The sequence below is a fragment of the Notolepis coatsorum genome, assembly GCF_963971535.1.
Source record: "Notolepis coatsorum genome assembly, chromosome: 19".
Taxonomy (NCBI): domain Eukaryota; kingdom Metazoa; phylum Chordata; class Actinopteri; order Aulopiformes; family Paralepididae; genus Notolepis; species Notolepis coatsorum.
In genome coordinates, this window is record NC_140183.1 from 48506249 (window position 1) to 48526248 (window position 20000).

The 20000-nt window shown below is 43.5% G+C and overlaps 1 protein-coding gene across 1 annotated transcript in view; it reads left to right on the forward strand.

Moving 5' to 3' along the window:
* Positions 1-13679: 13679 nt before the first annotated feature.
* The window catches only part of iglon5 (IgLON family member 5), a gene marked incomplete at its 5' end in the record, with an annotated part of 22068 nt that continues 15747 nt past the window's right edge, over positions 13680-20000 (forward strand). The window contains 1 exon segment of the mRNA XM_084336644.1: positions 13680-13770. Within this exon segment, the coding sequence (XP_084192770.1) occupies positions 13680-13770 (91 nt within the window).

Consider the following 20000-nt stretch of genomic DNA (forward strand, 5'->3'; position numbering starts at 1 on the left):
GTGTGTGTGTGTGTGTGTGTGTGTGTGTGTGTGTGTGTGTGTGTGTGTGTGTGTGTGTGTGTGTGTGTGTGTGTGTGTGTGTGTGTGTGTGTGTGTGTGTGTGTGTGTGCTTGCACTCTACTGTCTGGACACATGATGAGGCCCTCATCAGTATTTGGGGTGAGGACAACATTCAGAGGGAGCTCGAGTCAGCTGTCAGAAATGAGAAAGTATATTGGAAAAATCTCTCAATGTTTGGCAGAGCTGGCCATCCAGTGGTCACTGAAACAGTGCCACAATAAAAACAAAAAAATTAAGTAACACTACAAGAAGATCAAAGATCACAACAGCCGCTGTGGATCAAACAGAAAAACCACAAATTACACGTTGGATGCTGTTCTTAGACACCAGCCTGGCTGGTGCGGCCCGGGTAACAAGTGATACATTTCATAATGGTGGTTATCAACTTTTGGAGACACATAGCGTATAATCACTAGAGATTATCTCAGTCATTCTGTTTTGTGACTTGCACTCTTGCTCTGTTGGTTTTCTAGTTTACTGCTGCTGTCCAGGTGTGAGGCGGCCATTGTCAGAGAAGGGTTTCAACAACCAGCTTTGTAAGGAATAGGCAGCGTCGCCAATAATGTACAGTAGTAACCAAAATCATATCCATTAATGTTCCTGGTCTGACCTGGGAACGGCAACCCTTTACCTACTAGCGCCCACAACGCTGTAGAACGCTGACATCATGCATGGTGCCAGGCATTCCTGCACACACATTCCAGTAGAGCCCCTTTCCATCCACAACGGCTTGTGATATGATGGAGTGCCAACCCTGTGGGTTAAAGTAATCAGTATGGTACTCGTCTGGCCCCAGTATTGTGACGTGTGATCCCTCGATGGCACCCACACACTGGGGCACATCCCATCTGCGATCAACGTATGTACCCATCTTATTCCAGCTCCTCCAATTTGGGAAAGGTAAGGTGTCCTTTGTGTCCATCTCTGGCTGCTACAGTATGTATGACAGATGTACAGAAAGGTATCTTGTGACATGCTGTAGTTCTGTATCCATTGGGTATCGGTTAAGGTGAAGCCGGGAAACACAATGTCCCACCAGTCAGTTGCTCTGTTGTAGGGCTATCCCCGACTAAGGATTTGTATAATCCACTTGTAGTCGCCAAAATTAGCCCATGAGTCTACTATTAGTCGACTATGGAAAAAAATATATCTGAAAAATTTAAGTATAATTTTTCTTTCTTTCTTTATTTTACATTCCATTTGGGCTGTGGGGGTGCTTAATGTCTGAAGGAGTCGACGGTAGGCTTCTTGTTCTCTGCGAAAGCATGCAATTGGTCCACTGATGGATCCATCTTGATATTTGTCTAGAATGAAAAATAAATAAATTATAATAAATTTTTTTATTTTTATTTTTGCATTCGACTAAGAGGTTGGCAGTCGACTACGGGTCCTTTCGATCAATTGGTCGACTGAGAATGTAATGCATGGTATTACTGTCTCACCGTTTGCAAGATCCAGTAGTAAGACACAATGTTTTGGCATTTTTTGTTGATCAACAACAACACGTAGCAACTGTTATCCAAATAGCAAATCATTGTTTGATCCAACATGGAAGACATTTAATGACCATTGTTATCCCCTATTCTGAATTAGAGAAGATAGGTATACATCAATTACCTGTAGGCTCTGAGCAGTACGGTTGACAAGACTCACAAGGAAATGTTGCTTTTAAAAACAGCACAGCTGACAGATTAATTGAACAATTTCTGCAACTCACCATGACTTTGTTATCAAAAATACTCCCAAATAAGAGTTATTTTGTTGAGGGAAATAAATTGTCTTTTGGTTGGTACTTCATGTTTAGACTCTTCTCATCTCTTGCTCCTCATGTCAATGCATATCTCATATTCACAAAAGAGTGAAAAACAATGAAGAACATGATTATACTGTAGGTACAAGAGCCTCTTCCATGTTCGCTTATGTCTAGTGATGCACGATATATCGGCCGCCGATATAATATCGGCCGATATGGCAGTTTTTTTACACATCGGTATCGGTCCGATACCAAGATAGGGCCGATATGGGCAGATAAAAAAACATTTTAAATCTTTTTTTTTCTTTTTACATGTTTTGGCCTTAAATAGTTTCAAAATATCAGTCATTTCTGAAAATAAGTTACAAAAGTAAAAAAGAAAAAAAAATGCGTTTTGGAAAATAGCTCTTTATTTGATTATCATAAAAAAGTGTTTTCTATACAGAGATATCGACATCGGTAAATATCGGTATCGGCCAGAACAGCAATATTAATATCGGTTATCGGTATCGGCCACAATCGGTGCATCACTACTTATGTCCATCAAGCTTTGCGGTTATTGAATTTCAATGGAAACATAAACAAGAACCCATCTCTGGAAAGTTCCTTCCAGAGAAAGTCCAGTCCTGTGTGTGTGTGTGTGTGTGTGTGTGTGTGTGTGTGTGTGTGTGTGTGTGCGTGTGTGTGTGTGTGTGTGTGTGTGTGTGTGTGTGTGTGTGTGTGTGTGTGTGTGTGGTGTGTGTGTGTGTGTGTGTGTGTGAGTGAGAGAGAGACATGCACAGCCATTTTGGGAGGCAGGGCTCAAGCTACAAAAGAAAGGTCACACCAAAGTGCACACAGAATTCGTTTTTTGGGGGGGGGGGGGGGTTTGCTGTGTTGTCTGGTACCTCTTAATCAGCTTCTCTCTCTCTCTCTCTCTCTCTCTCTCTCTCTCTCTCTCTCTCTCTCTCCTCCCTCCCTCCCTCCTTACTCTCCTTTGTAACTTGTATTGCCGTGTTGAGCCCTCAATGTCTAAATGATGGTCAAAAGCAAGCCATAAGTGGAGACAACAGACCACATATGAGGTGCTTAACGCCACCAATGACTTATAGGCTGCCCAGCAACAGGCCCAATTACAGGGCTTCATTAAACAATGCAATAGAGAAGTTGGCACTCAACATGAAGCACATTTGTATATATTTTATTTATCTAGATGAATAGGTTGCAGCAGGCGCACTTACAAGCCTGAACACTCACCAACACTTCACAAATACATGTATTATCATGTGTCATGGTGGATGCAGGCTATGACAAAATGCAGTATGCAATATCAACATCATCAAGGCAGGTGAAAACATAGCCAGCTTACAAGTACATTTTCTCTCACAACCACTCACACAGACACATACTGTACACACACAGCATAAATAATCAATAGCATACTTGACCCCCAAAAACACACGGCCCGAGTGAGTCCTATTGCAAGCAGATGGGAAACTCAATTTGCAAACACATGGTCTTGAAAACTAGTTTCTGTGGGTTTGCAAACTCATTACCCATTTCTTCTGCTTTAGTAGACCCAGTAGTTTCAGAAACTGCCTCCAGTCCAAGCCAAAATTAAATCAAATGTTCTCTCTTCAAATGTCCTAGCATACTCTCATCAAAATGAGACAAACTCCACAGAGGATCAAAACTCTACAATAAACTTGATAGCTCTACAGCTAGCTAAGCTAGGGGCGCGATATTTCTAAATAAAAAAAACACGTTGTTTTGTGTCTATAATTAACACATATTTGATAGAATTTCAGTAGGAAAAAAATACAATTAACACCAGACAGAAAAGGGCACTTTTTGAAAGGGCAGGCGCTCAAGCACCCCTTGGGCCTGACATGTGCCCGACCATAGTGTGCAGACAAACTTAGACAAAAACACATCAGTGGATGAAAATAATTGCATGTAGAGTCGTCGCTTTCGATATCAGTGCGGTCTGACATGGGGGCGAACAACAGCACGCGACACGTCTCCTTCGAGTCGGATGAGAATGACAAGTGGGCGTGAGGCTAACGAAGTCAACCAGCATTAGCCGGCTGGCTACCTAGCATGTAACAAGCTACCATAATGCGCATTCAACGTAGTGAGCGGCTTTGCTTAATGCAGCCGAGTGACATTTTATTATTACCGAATTATTACCGGGTTTCCCCCATATCACCACTCGCCATTATGCCCTTCACAACGGTGATGTTGTCATACTTGTCATTCAGAATACACCTGCTGAACCCCTAGCATTGACATGAGATTCGATTCCAATGTATTGTCATCATACAGCACAAGTACAGTACAACCAGAATACGTTTGGCATCCAACCAGAGTGCAAATGTAACAAGTCAAGTTCAAGTTTTGTTTTATTTAGCTATTACATTACAGTGAAATGCTTGGTTCTTTCACTGCCCAGCCCAGTCCAGCCCAACCAGTACAACCTAGACAGCCCAACTTCCCTGCCCAGTTCAGCCCAACCCAGCATCTTTCACTGCCCAGTTCAGCCCAACCCAGTCCAGAATAGTTCCCTCTTTCATGTTAATATGTGATATCCTAATCTTTTGAAGAGTAGAGACGGTGTGATTAATATATGTTTTATGCTAATATTGTGAAGAGTACTGAGACACTTATTAATGTTTTATGGTAATAAATATTTTAAAGAGTAGAGACACGGTGTGATTATACTATGATTGAAAATCAATTTAGACGAAGACATACAAATAAGTAATTATCACAATTAGCCATTTATTATGGCTGGTAAAAAATCAGTTTGGCTGGTAAACAAATCAAACTCGCCAGTGGCTGGTAAGCCAAAAGTTAGTTTCCTCCCTTGTGTGTGTGTGTGTGTGTGATTGACAGTGTGTGTGTGTGTGTGTGTGTGTGTGTGTGTGTGTGTGTGTGTGTGTGTGTGTGTGTGTGTGTGTGTGTGTGTGTGTGTGTGTGTGTGTGTGTGTGTGTGTGTGTGTGTTTGTCTGTGTGTTTATTTGTGTGCTTGTGTGTGTGTGATTGATTGTGTGTGTATATGTGTGTGTGTGTGTGTGTGTGTGTGTGTGTGTGTGTGTGTGTGTGTGTGTGTGTGTGTGTGTGTGTGTGTGTGTGGTGTGTGTGTGTGTGTGTGTGTGTGTGTGTGTGTGTGTGTGCGTGCCTGCCTGTGAGTGTACCATGGCTCACTGCTCCTCCAACGCTCAGCGACTGCGATGGAAAGTGAGCAGGCGGGTGAACATTCAGCCAAGTGGGCCGGAGAGGGGAGGGGTGTGGGTGGGATGCGTCTGGGAGGGCAGGGTGCGTAGAGGGAGGGCAACGCTGGCAGCGGTGCGGAGGTGGAGCAGGGCAGGAGGGGAGAGGGGAGCGGGGAGCAGAGCCAGGCCAGATCAATGGCTCGGCAGACGCCGGCTGGGACAAAGTGCTCCAGCTCGCTGTGTTGATGTGGTGGAAATTGCATCTTCAAGGAAACGTGCTTGATGAGATTGCGGGATCAATAAGGGAGGGGGGCTGGGCGTCTGGAGCAGCCGAGAGGAATGCTGAGGACTGGGTCTGAATGAGAATTGGAGCCCCTGGCCAAGCAGCTCCATAACCCTCCCCTGTCTAATAACTAGAGCCCTTATGCAGGAACTTCCCACCTGGACTATGGACCTTTTGAGGAAATCTGTGCGTTTCCACGTGCAGGGACCAGGGTCTAAGCAGAAGTTCCGGGACGTTATTTGACTTAATTTAATCTAGTGATTCCAGCAAATAAAAAATAAAAATAAATAAAATAAAAAAGAGATTGTATAAGCAGGTGAAATGTTTGCAGGTCAAGTATGTAAAGAGCACTATTGCATATTACTAGGCAACTCGGATGCAGAGAAGATCAGTAATCTAATAAACCGGTTTCCAGTGCGTTGAGCGATCTGTTGCACGTTCCTGTTCAATGCGAGGGCCACTATATGGCAACAGAGAATGGAGGAGTCATTGGTCTCTTCATTTAACAGTGATCCAAAGATCTGATCAGAGAGAATTGTCATTCCGTGTTCTAGTGAGACATTGTAATGCCTAGAGACCTTTTTCACACGTCAGCGGACTAATTTGCCTTAATCTTCGCAGATATTCACACCACGGTGGAAAACGCAGATATGACAATGGGCTGAAATAACGGAAAAGTAGCGTGAAATGCCTGGGACTAAAAGTTCAGGGGAATTTCATCCCCAAAACATGGCTTAAAATGGGGCCTGTCATGCATACAGTAGGCCTAAGTGATGTGAATCACTCAATCATCCTGTCTCATTTACATTAATGATATACATTAATGGGGGGGAAATGGGCTCATTTGAGCGCCCCCCCCACACACACACAGAGGGTTGATGGACAGTTGAGCTGTGACTTTGATAATGAGAACTATACATACACACACACACACACACACACACACACACACACACACACACACACACACACATACACACACTTGACAGACATATAATTGTCTGCTTACACAGTCATTCATAAGCTGTCCCTCAGATGCACATGCACGGCCACACACACGCACGCACACACACGCACGAACACGCACGCACACGCACGCACGCACACACGCACACGCACACACACACACACACACACACACACACACACACACACACACACACACACACACACACACACACACACACACACACACACACACACACTCATACACAACAGCCATACAAGTCGAGCAATGCGGCAGAGATCTTTTTCCCCCTCCCCTCCCCTACTTGGCTGTTTCCATGGCAACAAGCTCCAGTTTCTGGCGCTGAAAAGTGGAAACTGACAGGAAGTGTGAGCAGCCTCCAGGGGGGCGGGCAGTAGGAGGGGGAGGACATGGGGGGTGGAGGGTTTGGGCCCAGGGTTGAGGAGGGAGGGGGAGAGAGGGGAGGAGGGGATAGGGGGAGATGGAAGCTAAGGAGCAGTGTGTGGGCTAGAATAGTGATCAATTTGAGACCCACTCTCTGTTTCTCTCTCTTCCTAATCTCTCTCTAATTCCACCTCTATCTCTATCTCTCTCTCTCTCTCTCTCTCTCTCTCTCTCTCTCTCTCTCTCTCTCTCTCTCTCTCTCTCTCTCTCTCTCTCTCTCTCTCTCTCTCTCTCTCTCTCTGTGTGTCTCTTCCCCTCTACCCATTCAGCCACCCTGCTTATTTGGAGCTGCCCAGAGGGCTGATTGCATGAAAACATTTACTGCCATGCTAATGGGGGAGGGGAGGGAGGTGTGGGGTACGAGGCCCCAGCCTCAGGATCTGCCATGTAGGTCAAGGGTGCTTGGAGACAGACTGTTATTGCTCAACACACACACCCCCCCCCCCTCTCTCTCTCTCTCTCTCTCTCTCTCTCTCTCTCTCTCTCTCTCTCTCTCTCTCTCTCTCTCTCTCTCTCTCTCTCTCTCTCTCTCTCTCTCTCTCATCTTTCTCTCATCCAGCCAAAAGCTCCCATTCAAACCCAACCACTCCTATTCTCTGCCTTCTCACTGTGCTTATAGAGGTTCCATTCCACAAAGGTGGCAGAGGTTTCTTCCCACTATAGTCTTCACATAGGAGCGACTAAGGCCATGTAAGTGGCTGCAGATCCTTCTGTCATACTGAATTATAATCCACAGCATGGAGACAGGCAGCATTAGGGATGCAGCTTCATACAACTGTGGCCTCATCACCTCCCCGGGAAAAGATTCATTTTACTTCTTCTGAATGAAAATGTCTGAGGATTTGCCTGAAGGAAACGGAGGCTCATAGGACTGTTGGCAGTTGTGTTGGCGAGCAAACAAGGCCATTTTCACACCTATGTCCTGCTTGACTTAGTGCTATATTAATTTCTCTCTCCACCACCACCTCTCTTTCCTTTTCTCGTTTTGGTCTGCCAAATGGCCATCTCCCCTCGACTTCCTCGCAGGACAGATTTGCACGTTTGCCCGCTCATGTGGTAAAGTGTTGGGGGGGGGGGGGGGGGGGGCGTGAACCCATGACATTTACGAGGGGTGAATTTGAACAATGTACGCACAACAGGAGGGAGAACGAGCATAACACGCTGCGGCGCTCTCGTCGGTTCATGTGACGGTCGAGAACTGAGCTGCATAGAGGAGATGTTGTGAGTCCAAGGTTGCGAAGGAGAAAGAGCCTTTTCATCATGGACTCAGTGGACTCACTTCAAACTGCATCACGAGGTAAGCTCTAAAGCACTCCCAAGACCTGAACCCTTCCAAGTGCCGGGAGACAGCAAAACAGATCTTACAGATCTTAAAGATGTTCTGCACTTTAAAGGGGACTTGTATTTTCAACAATTTCACACAACCTCCTTGAATCGTGTGGAACACATTTTAAGTTGTTAAGATCTAGAGTTGATTATTTACTTTCCAAAACCTCGTATTTCCCTTGTAGCGCACACCGGTTTTTGAACAATTTCCTTCCCTGCCTAGCTTTCCCACACCCAGTGTTATATCAGCTTATAATACGAGTAAGAAACGTCTACAAACTGCACAGTATTCCTGGCTCCAAAAAAAGCTTGTTGATCTGAAGACTTTGAACCCTGGCCAAACAGCAATGATCAGCCATTTTTCACCAGCGCCTCGATAACATCTCAGGCTGCCGAATCCATGCAAAGACAAGGCAAAACCCGCTTTCCACAATTATGTCCCCTTAAAAAAGAAGAAGAGGTATTTCTGAACTGTTCAGCAGTAGGCAGTAGGGCGTGACCGGAGCGCTGGGACAGAGACGTTTGGATTTGGACGTCACAAGTACACACAGGATGCCGTGCCGAGTTGCCCTGATGTGCCCCGAGCGCTATGTGTCTCGGCACATAATAGAAGTGCGTTCCAATTGAGCGGTTGAGATCTCGCTAGCTAGACGTTCCTCCTTGTGAACCTCCACGATGCCTCTGACCCACTTCTTTCATTGAAGTTTTTCTTGTTTTTTCTTTCTCCCAGGAAATAGTCTGACTCCTAATCCTCCCACGAGTCACTGTTTCTCTTTTTCTAGATTCCCTTGGTTTGCTTGCCTCTGTTTAATTTATCTTTATCTATCTCACCTCTCTCTCCCTCTCCCTCTCTCTCTCCCTCTCCCTCTCTCTCTCCCTCTCCCTCTGTCTCTGTCTGCCTGCGGTTTCCCTTGATGGACTTTAAAAAAAAACAATTCTTCTGACCCTCTGTACCTTGTCCTGCCTCCAGCCTTTCCACAGGGATGAACAAATCTGATGATCGATTCTCTCTCTCACTCCAACAGACACACACACACACACACATGCACACACACACACACACACACACACACACACACACACACACACACACACACACACACACACACACACACACACACACACACACACACACACACACACACACACACACACACACCAAACAAGCTGCAAGCACAGAGATCGCCTCAGCCCAGCTACAGTACCTGCCAACCAATTACTACATGACCACCAATACCACCACCACCCACCACTACTCATCTCTCCCTTCGCCACATTGCTGAGTGGCTCCCAGTCTCCACTTCACCTTTAATTACCTGCTGTGCCAAAGTTATCCCTCCTTTGGGGACGAGACTCTTGATTGTCTTAAACGTCCACCTCCGATATCAATCCCCCACTGGTAGCTTCCTCTTACCTCCAAACATGCTCACAATGATCATCCGGCCTTTCGACCCCACCCACCCCCAATTTTTTATTTTGTATTTCAGTTCAACTAAAATGTTTTTTTCACACCTAGTTTTAGTTGTTCCTTTAGTTTTAGTTTACTATACCAACCTTGCTCCATCCACCCCCCTCTCGCTGTTGCTGAAGATATTGCATCCTCCTCCTTCCTCCCCTCCCCCACGTCCGACCCAAAGGTCCCTGCAGACTCCACTATACATGCTCCCTGGTCCTCTCCTCACGTCAGACGCCTTCCCCTCAGCTCTAATTAAGGCCTCTCGTATGAACACCTCATTTCTCATTATACTGAGTCGAGTCCCCCTTCCTCCTCAAACACATAACAGCAGCGTAGCGTGGTTTTTCCCATTAAATACATATCCGGAGCATACCGAACGAACGCCCACCGCTCGCTAATGGTACCTCTTGTCATTCACTCGCACGTCTCCTTGTGTTATACCAGAGCGCAACAATAGTTCCTCTAATGGCCCGCGCCCCTGTTTGCTATTCTATTTTCAGGGGTTGAGTAATGACATTTGCAGTCATCTATATGCATGTTGAGTCTTATTTGCTTTTCATGTGCGTACATAACAGTTAAGAGGGCTGTGGGCCGTAATGTCTTTGGGCATTCGTTCGCATGTGTCTATGTGTGTGTGTGTGTGTGTGTGTGTGTGTGTGTGTGTGTGTGTGTGTGTGTGTGGTGTGTGTGTGTGTGTGTGTGTGTGTGTGTGTGTGTGTGTGTGTGTGTGTGTGTGTGTGTGTGTGTGTGTGTGTGTGTGTGTGTGTGTGTGTGTGTGTGTGTATATGTGTGTATGTGTATCTGATCTCACAAACTACAGGGACGATTTGGATGAAATGTCAGAAATAGGCTGACAGCAGGCCATAGACCTGGATATTTTTCTAATCGGTCAACGACAAGTATTTCATTTGAATAAAATTCCATCATAGTCCATTGAAACATCAACTTCAGTATAAAGTTACACCTTTTGCACACCACACTGTGATACTACACAGCTCTCTGGCACCTGTTTACAATATGTCATACTGAGCCTATTGTTGTTGATATACAGTACCTATGCAAAAAGAAATTCCCCCAAGGAATCTATTAGTTACATTAATATTGAGCTGTCAGAATAATCATACAGTTAATTTCTGTCACACTCATAAACTGCTTTGAGCAAAACATTCTACACTTCTGCCAGGACCTGTTGCTCGGACCAAACAGAGGCTTTTGGTTTACTTTTGTTGACAACTATGGCTGACAGCAGCAAATAGCAGCAAAAAAAAAGATGGAATACAAAAATGCAATACCTGCAGCAAGATAATTCTGTGCAAGCAAGGAAGCACATCGCTTTGCTTCAACACTCTCACAGTCTTACAGTCATATCCCCATGTAATATTTCAGTAAACAGTAGCAACATACTTGAGTAATTTGGAAATTTCCTGTGGTGGCACAGCGCTAACATAAGGGAAAATGAGCCAAAAAACTAAAACGGTCAGTCGGTCTGAGCCTCAGCTTTAGGTGTTCCCAGTCAGAACATGCTAGAATTAAAAAAAAAATTGTATCCACTTTTTCTCCTCCTATATTTTTGTATTTTCCTCCCATCCCAATTTTGTCGTTATGCCAATTCCCCCCTCCCCTTCCTGGTCTTTGCACGCATTTGCCCCCTACTTGCCGGTCTAGGGAGCCCTGAAGTCTATCACATGCTTCCTCCGATACATAGGAGACAGCCAGCAGCCTCTTTTCACCTGGCAGCGAGGACTCTCATTGGGTGAGTGTAACACATGGGAGGGCACACTACCTCACCCAGATCCCTTCCTCGCTGTGCAGGCGCCCTGACCGACCTGTAGGAGTCGCTGTTTACAACGACCAGATTACCACCCACCGGCTTCCCTCCCGCTGACACTGCCAATTGTGTCAGTATGACGACCGGCCAAGCCGGAGGCACCGCTGACAGCTGGATTCGATATCAGTGTCTCTGTGGTGGTAGACAGACGCTTAGTCCACTGCGCTACCCGGCCGCAAATTAAAACTCTTGAAAACATACCTGAGGTCAACCATGGCTCAAGAACGCCTCAGTGGTCTGGCTGTAATCAGTATTAACCATGAGGTTGGTGGTCAGATTTCATATGATGATGTGATTGATGACTTTGCAGCGAGGAAGGCCAGAAGGATTGCACTGTAAATGGAAACCAGTAGGAGCTACAGGCTAACCTTGAAGTGTGATGATAGGGAGTGGAATGTAAATAGTTCTTTAGACAAAGTGAATTTGTAATTTTTATTTATTTGTTTGTTTATTTAGCATATTATATTTTGATTATATATGTGTAACATATTTTACAATACATAATTTTCTTTTAAAGCAAATTTGCATGTTATTTTATTGTTTGTTATTGTTATTATTATTATTATTATTGATTGTTAGCTAAGTTGTTTGTTTTAATTATTTAGTGTGCACTTTACATTTCTTCTTAATTGTCTTTGAAAGCAAATTTCTATAAGATTATAGTTTTTGTTTGTTATTGTTATTATCGTGTGTTAGCTAAGTTGTTTATTTGTTTTAATTCTTTAGTGTGCACTTTACATTTATTCTTAGCTCTTGTTCTTGCTTGTAAAAAATAAAGGTGCAGTACTTTACTGTATAACTCTTAACCCTTTCACTGCCACATGACAGAGGGTTAACCCTTCACTATCACACAACCGACGGTCGTGAAAGGGTTAACCTTCTGTGTATTGTCGCAGTGAAAAGGGTTAACCGTTTGGTAGCGCGGCAGTGAAAGGGTGAAGATATTTAGATTTTGGGGCGGGGGGGGGGGGGGGGGGGTGCAGTGGTGAAGCCAAATGTGCTGGCTGTGGCAGTGCAGCGGCATCTCTTCCTGTTAAATAGTGCCTCGAGCCCCAGAGGCTAACAACTCCCATGAACTGTCCTGCTGCCGCACACACACACACTCACACGCACGCACGCACGCACACACACACACACACACACACACACACACACACACACACACACACACACACACACACACACACACACACACACACACACACACACACACACACACACACACACACACACACACACACACACACACACACACACACACACACACACACACACACACCTAATTGAAAGGTGTCTTAAAAGCTTGGGGGGACTTGGTGGTTCAAAGCTGTGTCAACCATCTAGTTGTTTACATCTGAGGAAAGTAGGAAACCCTGAAGGACGGAAGGGGGGAGTTGTTCCACCTGTAGAGCAGACAGCAGGCAGCTTCTACCCCTCTGCAGTGAGCCTCATCAACAAGGCTCGGGACCCCCACTGACACCCCTCACTGTGTTACACTAACACACCCTTACTGGACTATATATTTGTATATACACTCAAAACTCCTCATGCTTGTTCATACTTCACTGTTCATACTTTTTGCACATTACTGCTCAATTCACAGCCCTGTGAAATATTCCATCCCACTATATTGTTATTTTTATTCGAATTAGTGTATATACTCGACCATATCGTGCACAATTGTACAGCCCTGGCCTATTTTATTTTATAATTCTATTCTATTCTATTGCACTTCAATTTTAATTTAGTTTATATTACATGGTATTTTATTCTATCTTAATTGTCTGTCCATTAATGTCACACCAAATTACCAAATCAAATGCCTTGCATGTGTAAACTACTTGGCAATAGACCTTTCTGATTCTGTACAGGCTGTTCAATTCAGTAGTCTGATGAGGAGGAGGAGGAGGAGGAGGAGGAGGAGGAGGAGGAGGAGGAGGAGGAGGAGGAGGAGAGAGGAGAGAGACAAGGCCTTACTGTATTATTTCTATAACACTTGTATTTCTGAAAGCCCTCAGCTTCGTTCACACCACGCCCTCATCCGGAGCTTAATGATTCGGCGAGCCTCTCCATACAGGTGTCAGCTGGTGTTAACAGCCAAGCACTCGTTTGTCCCACTCGTCATGTTGTGGTTCTGGCCTTCAGGCCTCATCCTCCCCCTGACTCTTCACCTCAATTTGCTGCTTCACAACCACAAGCCCCCCCCCCCCCCCCCCTTCTTCAAAGTTACGTTCTCCCTGTCCGCAACCCCCCCTCCCGTTTCAGAAGCTGCCTTTGAAGTAAAAGTTCAGTGGCTAACATTTTCACCAGCAACTTATTTTCCGGGCGTTTCCTTGATTTTCTATTGATTCCCATCTGCCTCGGTCAGATGGAGAAGGAGAAGACAAAGAAGGGAGGAGGTAATCCAGGGGAGGGTGGAGGACAAATCGACGTCAGCGTGACCTCCCGCGGGGCTCTCGGTCGGGTGCGTCACGGGGTGGAAATCATTAACCAATTCCACTCTGGCCTGCCTGAGAAAAAGTAGTGAAATACTGATTAGGATGTGTTTTTGTATTTCTTAGCCAAACACTATACCCAATGTGCAGATTTCCATGCAGTTTCCTGGGTTCTTTTTCTCATTATATTACATATTGAATTTGCTGTGACCGCTAGGTGTTGGTTATTATTGGAAATCATTAGAGCAACTATTAGGAGTTTATAACTGATTGTGTAACAGTCTCAATGTAATACAGATGCCTCTATATGACCTACAGTACATAAGCAAACTAGACTTTCGGCGAGAAGATGATGATTTTATATAGCTATTAAAATAGGGGTTTGCAGAGACGCCATTATCTGTATCTGTATTTGGATAGAGGACCGGAAGTGGGCGTGGTTTGTGCCACACTTCTTTTTTTATTTTTTTTTATTTATCCATAGAGACATAATCAAATTAACACATTCATATTCGATTAAAGGAAGTCATGTTACATCTGGCAAATGTTGTATTTTCTAACAACATTTTCTAATAGTCCCTCCCCATCACCCCCCCCCCCTTTTACTGGGGGAAGATTGAACAATCTATCATTATATCTATCATTATATATCTATCATTATATCTATCTATCTATCTATCTATCTATCTATCTATCTATCTATCTATCTATCTATCTATCTATCTATCTATCTATCTATCTATCTATCTATCTATCTATCTATCTATCTATCTATCTATCTATCTATCTATCTATCTATCTATCTATCTATCTATCTATCTATCTATCTATCTATCTATCTATCTATCTATCTATCTATCTATCTATCTATCTATCTATCTATCTATCTATCTATCTATCTATCTATCTATCTATCTATCTATCTATCTATCTGTCTGTCTGTCTGTCTGTCTGTCTGTCTGTCTGTCTGTCTGTCTGTCTGTCTGTCTGTCTGTCTGTCTGTCTGTCTGTCTGTCTGTCTATCTATATCTATCTATCTATCTATCTATCTATCTATCTATCTATCTATCTATCTATCTATCTATCTATCTATCTATCTATCTATCTATCTATCTATCTATCTATCTATCTATCTATCTATCTATCTATCTATCTATCTATCTATCTATCTATCTATCTATCTATATGAGGGACTGTGTGTGTGTGTGTGTGTGTGTGTGTGTGTGTGTGTGTGTGTGTGTGTGTGTGTGTGTGTGTGTGTGTGTGTGTGTGTGTGTGTGTGTGTGTGTGTGTGTGTGTGTGTGTGTGTGTGTGTGTGTGTGTGTGTGTGTGTGTGTGTGTGTGTGTGTGTGTGTGTGTGTGTGTGTGTGTGTGTGTGTGTGTGTATATCTGGGAGAAAGATAACTAGAGAGAGAGGAGCAATCAGCAGACACACACACAGCTGCTGTCCATGGTGCTGATATGATTTGAGAGGAATGAGAGAGAAAGAGAAGACAGTGCTGCAGCAAGTCTGTGTAAATTGCAGAGCCTTTTGAGCATAAATAGCTACATTTTAACAAGCAGAGAGAAAGTCTTGACAATTAAATTGATTGACTAAAAAATTTGCAATAAAAAATACAGCACAAACTTTCTGAGAACATCTATTCCTCCTGAATGTTTCTCTCTTCCTAGTGCATGAGGTTGTTACTGCTCTGCTGCTCTGTCTCAGAGCCAGATCAAATGAATGATTCATAATTATAATTAAATATTTTTTCCAGGATAATAACAAGCATATTCGAGTATAATAAATATCTGTGTCTATCACATTATCCATGCTTTCCCTAACTTTTTTTTGTATTTGTATTCAGGCTCATCCCTAGATTGTAAGTCCAGGCTGGTTGGCCCGCGAAAGCAGACACAATTATTTATGGCACACGGTCCAGAAGAGGCTATGTTTACATTTTACAAGTTTTGCAGAGTGAGTTTATTACTAACAGGTTTATTACTAAATAAAAATTTCGTTTTTTTGTTTACATTAAAATGTTGATACTGTGGCGCGATCAGCAAAGAGAAAGGGAAAATAATTGACAGAGGAATGTAGAAAAGCTAAAAGGGACAGTGATAGAGCATGGGCGGAGATTAATTGACAGATGAATGTAGAAAAGCTAAAAGGGACAGTGATAGAGCATGGGGGAAGATGCAAGTAAACCTTGGTCGGTCATTCACCAGATTAAGAGTTAAAATTATTCAAAACCTATCCTGAATTGGCCTCCTTTCTCCTTGACAGATGTAATATGTAACGGTGGACATTACTGTAATACAACTGGCTAATAATATTTAACCTTTTATCTTAGCCTTGCTACCGAGCTTGCTGTTGGCCATGATTATGAAGACATAACATTATTAGGGAATGTTGATACCAAAACAAAGTTGACTTTACACATTTCTTTATGACACAACGCGGGGGTGCTCATGGGGAAATGCACCATCTTCATTCCGGGAAACACTACCACATTTGTCCAGAGGGGGCGACGAAATCAACATAAAATGAAAGCTTTAACATATCAAAACAAAACAAATTTTCGGCACTACGTTGGTTTACCAATGATTTTAAGTAGGGATGCTCGATATTGGCTTTTTTACCGATACCGATATACCGATATTGTCCAACTCTTAATTTCCGATACCGATATCAACCGATACCGATATATGCAGGGTTTCCCCCCCCAAAAAATGGAATAATTTCAGGTAATTAACATTACATATCTCTTGTCGTGGAATTAACACAACATTATGCATACTTTTGACAATAAATAAAATCCGAATTTGTTCTTACTTGCTTGCCTGGGTAAATAAAGGTTATAGAAATGTAAAAAAAAATATATATATTTTTTTAAACCGATACCGATATTTTCCGATATCACATTTTAATGCTGATATCGGCCGATAATATCGGTAGGCCGATAATATCGGACATCCCTAATTTTAAGTGTTATTAGAGAAATATGAGTTTATAGAATTGTCTGTGCATTGTATCGGAAACCGGATGATATAGACGCGAGGAAATTACTAACCAGCTCACGTTATTTTCGTGATTATATCTCGTGGGTCGAACAAACCTGAACGTTATTGCCATACAATACAACATATATTGTTTCTTTACCTTTCTGTGAATGTCTACAAAAAAACGCATCTCAATCTGATGAAAAATGGTGGAGCTATGGACATTATAGAAAAGTAACTCTACTATTTCATTCACAGTCTTTGCTGCCCTGTAACAGGTGCTTGATGGTATTAAATCCAGATTTAACTCTGCCCTTGGAAAGAGGAGATTTGGCCTGATCCATAGATGTATGACTTGGCCATAATAAGGTTATTTATAGGCCTGATATTCTATATTCATATTTCTAATTGCATGTGTCCGGATGGCAAAATTCAGTACTGTATCTACAAAACATCCTGTAAATCATCTGCCCTTTATTAATTTGCTTAGATTTGTACACTTGATCTCAAGAAGGTGCTGAATGAGCTCAATGGCAATTCTTTATGTCTGGTCAATGTTAGCATGATGGTGTTATTCACAGTCGAAGTGAAAGTGAGTCAAATAATAATAATAATTATTGATATTCTCCTTTGGTTCATTACAATTTACTCAAGCATAGTAACAGACACAACATTTCTGACACTGTGAATATATTCCCTGAGGTCCATAAATGTCCCTAGATATCAAGAAGATGCAAATGGACTTTGTAGAAGTGGAGCAATCTTCCATTTAGGTGTGTACTTTTAGGCACATTTTCTGAAAATATGGCTAGGGCTTAAGAGGTTAAAAATACATCAATATGTGCACTCAAGGCCACCTCTGGATATGAACAAGGCAAATATCTGTATCCTAGCCTTGTGGTGCACTGCATCACTAAACCCCCCCTGCTATATTCTTAGTAAAATGCATTCAAGGCTATGAGCAATGCTAACATACAGTGAAGAGGAAAAGAGGGCATCATGCAATGTATTCCTTCCCGTTGCCGAGACGAGAGCAGAGGACTGTGGGATACAAAGTCCCAGAGTGACATGAATCAGCATCCCAGATACATTCCCTTAAAAACACAATCAAATTGACATGCTGTTCATGCCCGTGTAATCAGGCATGCTAGTCATTAATTATGGCAGTGTAGTAGACCTCAAACCCTGCATGCAGCGGCCTCTTCTGTGCACTCTGTGTCTCTGTGCTGTATTGCTACAGCGTATTCCATCCAGCACTCCCTCGCCGCTCGTCCTCCGTGGCTTTGGCCAAGCGTGCAAATGGCAAATGGACAGAGGGCGCCCCGGCGGCCCCCTCTCCGTCCATGTCTTATTCATGAGCAGGGCTCCAGCGTGCTGCCCCCTCGTCACACACTGCTGTCGGGGACACACTCCAGCCTCCATCCCCATCGCTCCTCCTCCATGCGACTTGCTCTCCCGCAAAAATCTGTGACATTTTCCAGTCTATGCGTGGCCGCACTACCGTCCTGCCTAGTGAAGAAAATTATAATAGCAATAGCCGTCCGTAACAGCGGGAAACACTTGTGGTGGAAATGTAATCCGCTGCAGCGTCTGTAAGGCGTTCCAGCTTTTGGTGTACAGTACTTGCACTGTAGAAAGACACAGACGCTGGACGAATATGGTAATGTGATTACGTTCTGTGTTTCATCATGATCAATATAGGTTTAATAGTGAAAACATATAGACAAAGTACATATAGATTAAATGAGCTTGGGCTAAGAGGAGGGCCAGCTGGGAGAACACTGAGGACTGACCTTAAGAATAGAGAGGGGTGTAGCCCCTTGGCTCTCACCAAGGTGTGAAATGTAACCTCTTAACACATTAACTGCCACAGAGTTTGCCGGTCTCAACCACTCTCTGCCACCACTCTAAGCCTATGGAGATGTTCACCTTCTTTGCAGGGCTTTAACTTTTTAAATTGTATTGCTAAATTTACATTACTATGGCCCATTCAACATCGATTATCCATCGTTCAGGATGTAGGAACGTTATACTTTTTCATTCATAGATTCATAGGAAAATACCGTCTAGAATATAAATATGTTTTTATCGTTTTCTGCAGTAATTCCTAGAACGTGAGTTATAGGCATAAACGCATATATAGATTATCAACTACCGTTTGTTTAGTTTAGTTTATTCGGATCCCCATTAGCCATTGCCACAGGCATTGTTGCCAATACACGCTATATTAAACATTTCAACTGTACATGATCCTAAACGTTATGACTGATCATGCACGGATGAACGGGGGGGTCGTTTATAATTCCGTGATTATCAGTAAATGCTTTATGTAGTGTGGGTGATATATTGATCAGAGAAGTTTGCATTAATAATAATAAACAATCACGCTGCAAATGACGTCAGCGTCCTCTTACCGTTCGCCGATGAGACTGGAGGAAAAAGATCCCACTTATTTGACGTGGATCGACTAGATCCATTTCCGGTTTGTATAATAATAATAAACGCCCAAATCATATCGATTATTGAGTTATGGCAGCGATCCATATGTACGGATGTGTGTCTAGAGTCCTGCAACAATATGTAAGTGCCGGATGCATTTCCCCGGTGCACGGAGATCACCAGAGATCCATTTCCGGTTGTAACTCGCCCGATCACCACCAGGCGGAAGTATTGAAGCGTTGCAGAGTTGTGCAGGCTCCCACTGTATCAGCCGAGGCTGGGTGAGGGAATTATGAATACCATGGCGAAAAAATTAAATATGATCTCAATAACGCCGTACGCCGTGGAATGGCAGAATTAGCATGACCTTGAAACACGTTGTACGACGTTATTGGCGCCAGATGTGTTAACGTGCACTGGCATGTATACGTCCCGTTTTTCACGTGGAGCACAACATGGCACTTTAGCCACATGTACTCTAGCGGCTCAGGGCTGCATTTTTTGCCGAACATATGAATGACCGTTATTGTTTGGGGCAACCAAAAAGGATTCCTCAACAGATGGCAGTGGGGAGAATGCAGTGTTGTGGTGGTCAGGCGGCAGGCCAGTGCGGAGAAGTGCCCCGTCCTAAGCAAGCTAATCGTAAAGAGCAGAGAGAGTGGAGCTGAGGGTGGAAGAGATGAGGACCTTAGATGATTACATGGCTCCATGGTTTCATGGAGATCACTCCCCCAACCCTTCCCTGGCAAATATGACATCAGCAGTCTTGACATTCAGGAGAAGTCCACTGTGCTGTGTTGACACAGCATAGCCACTCCGTCAATAAAGTAATA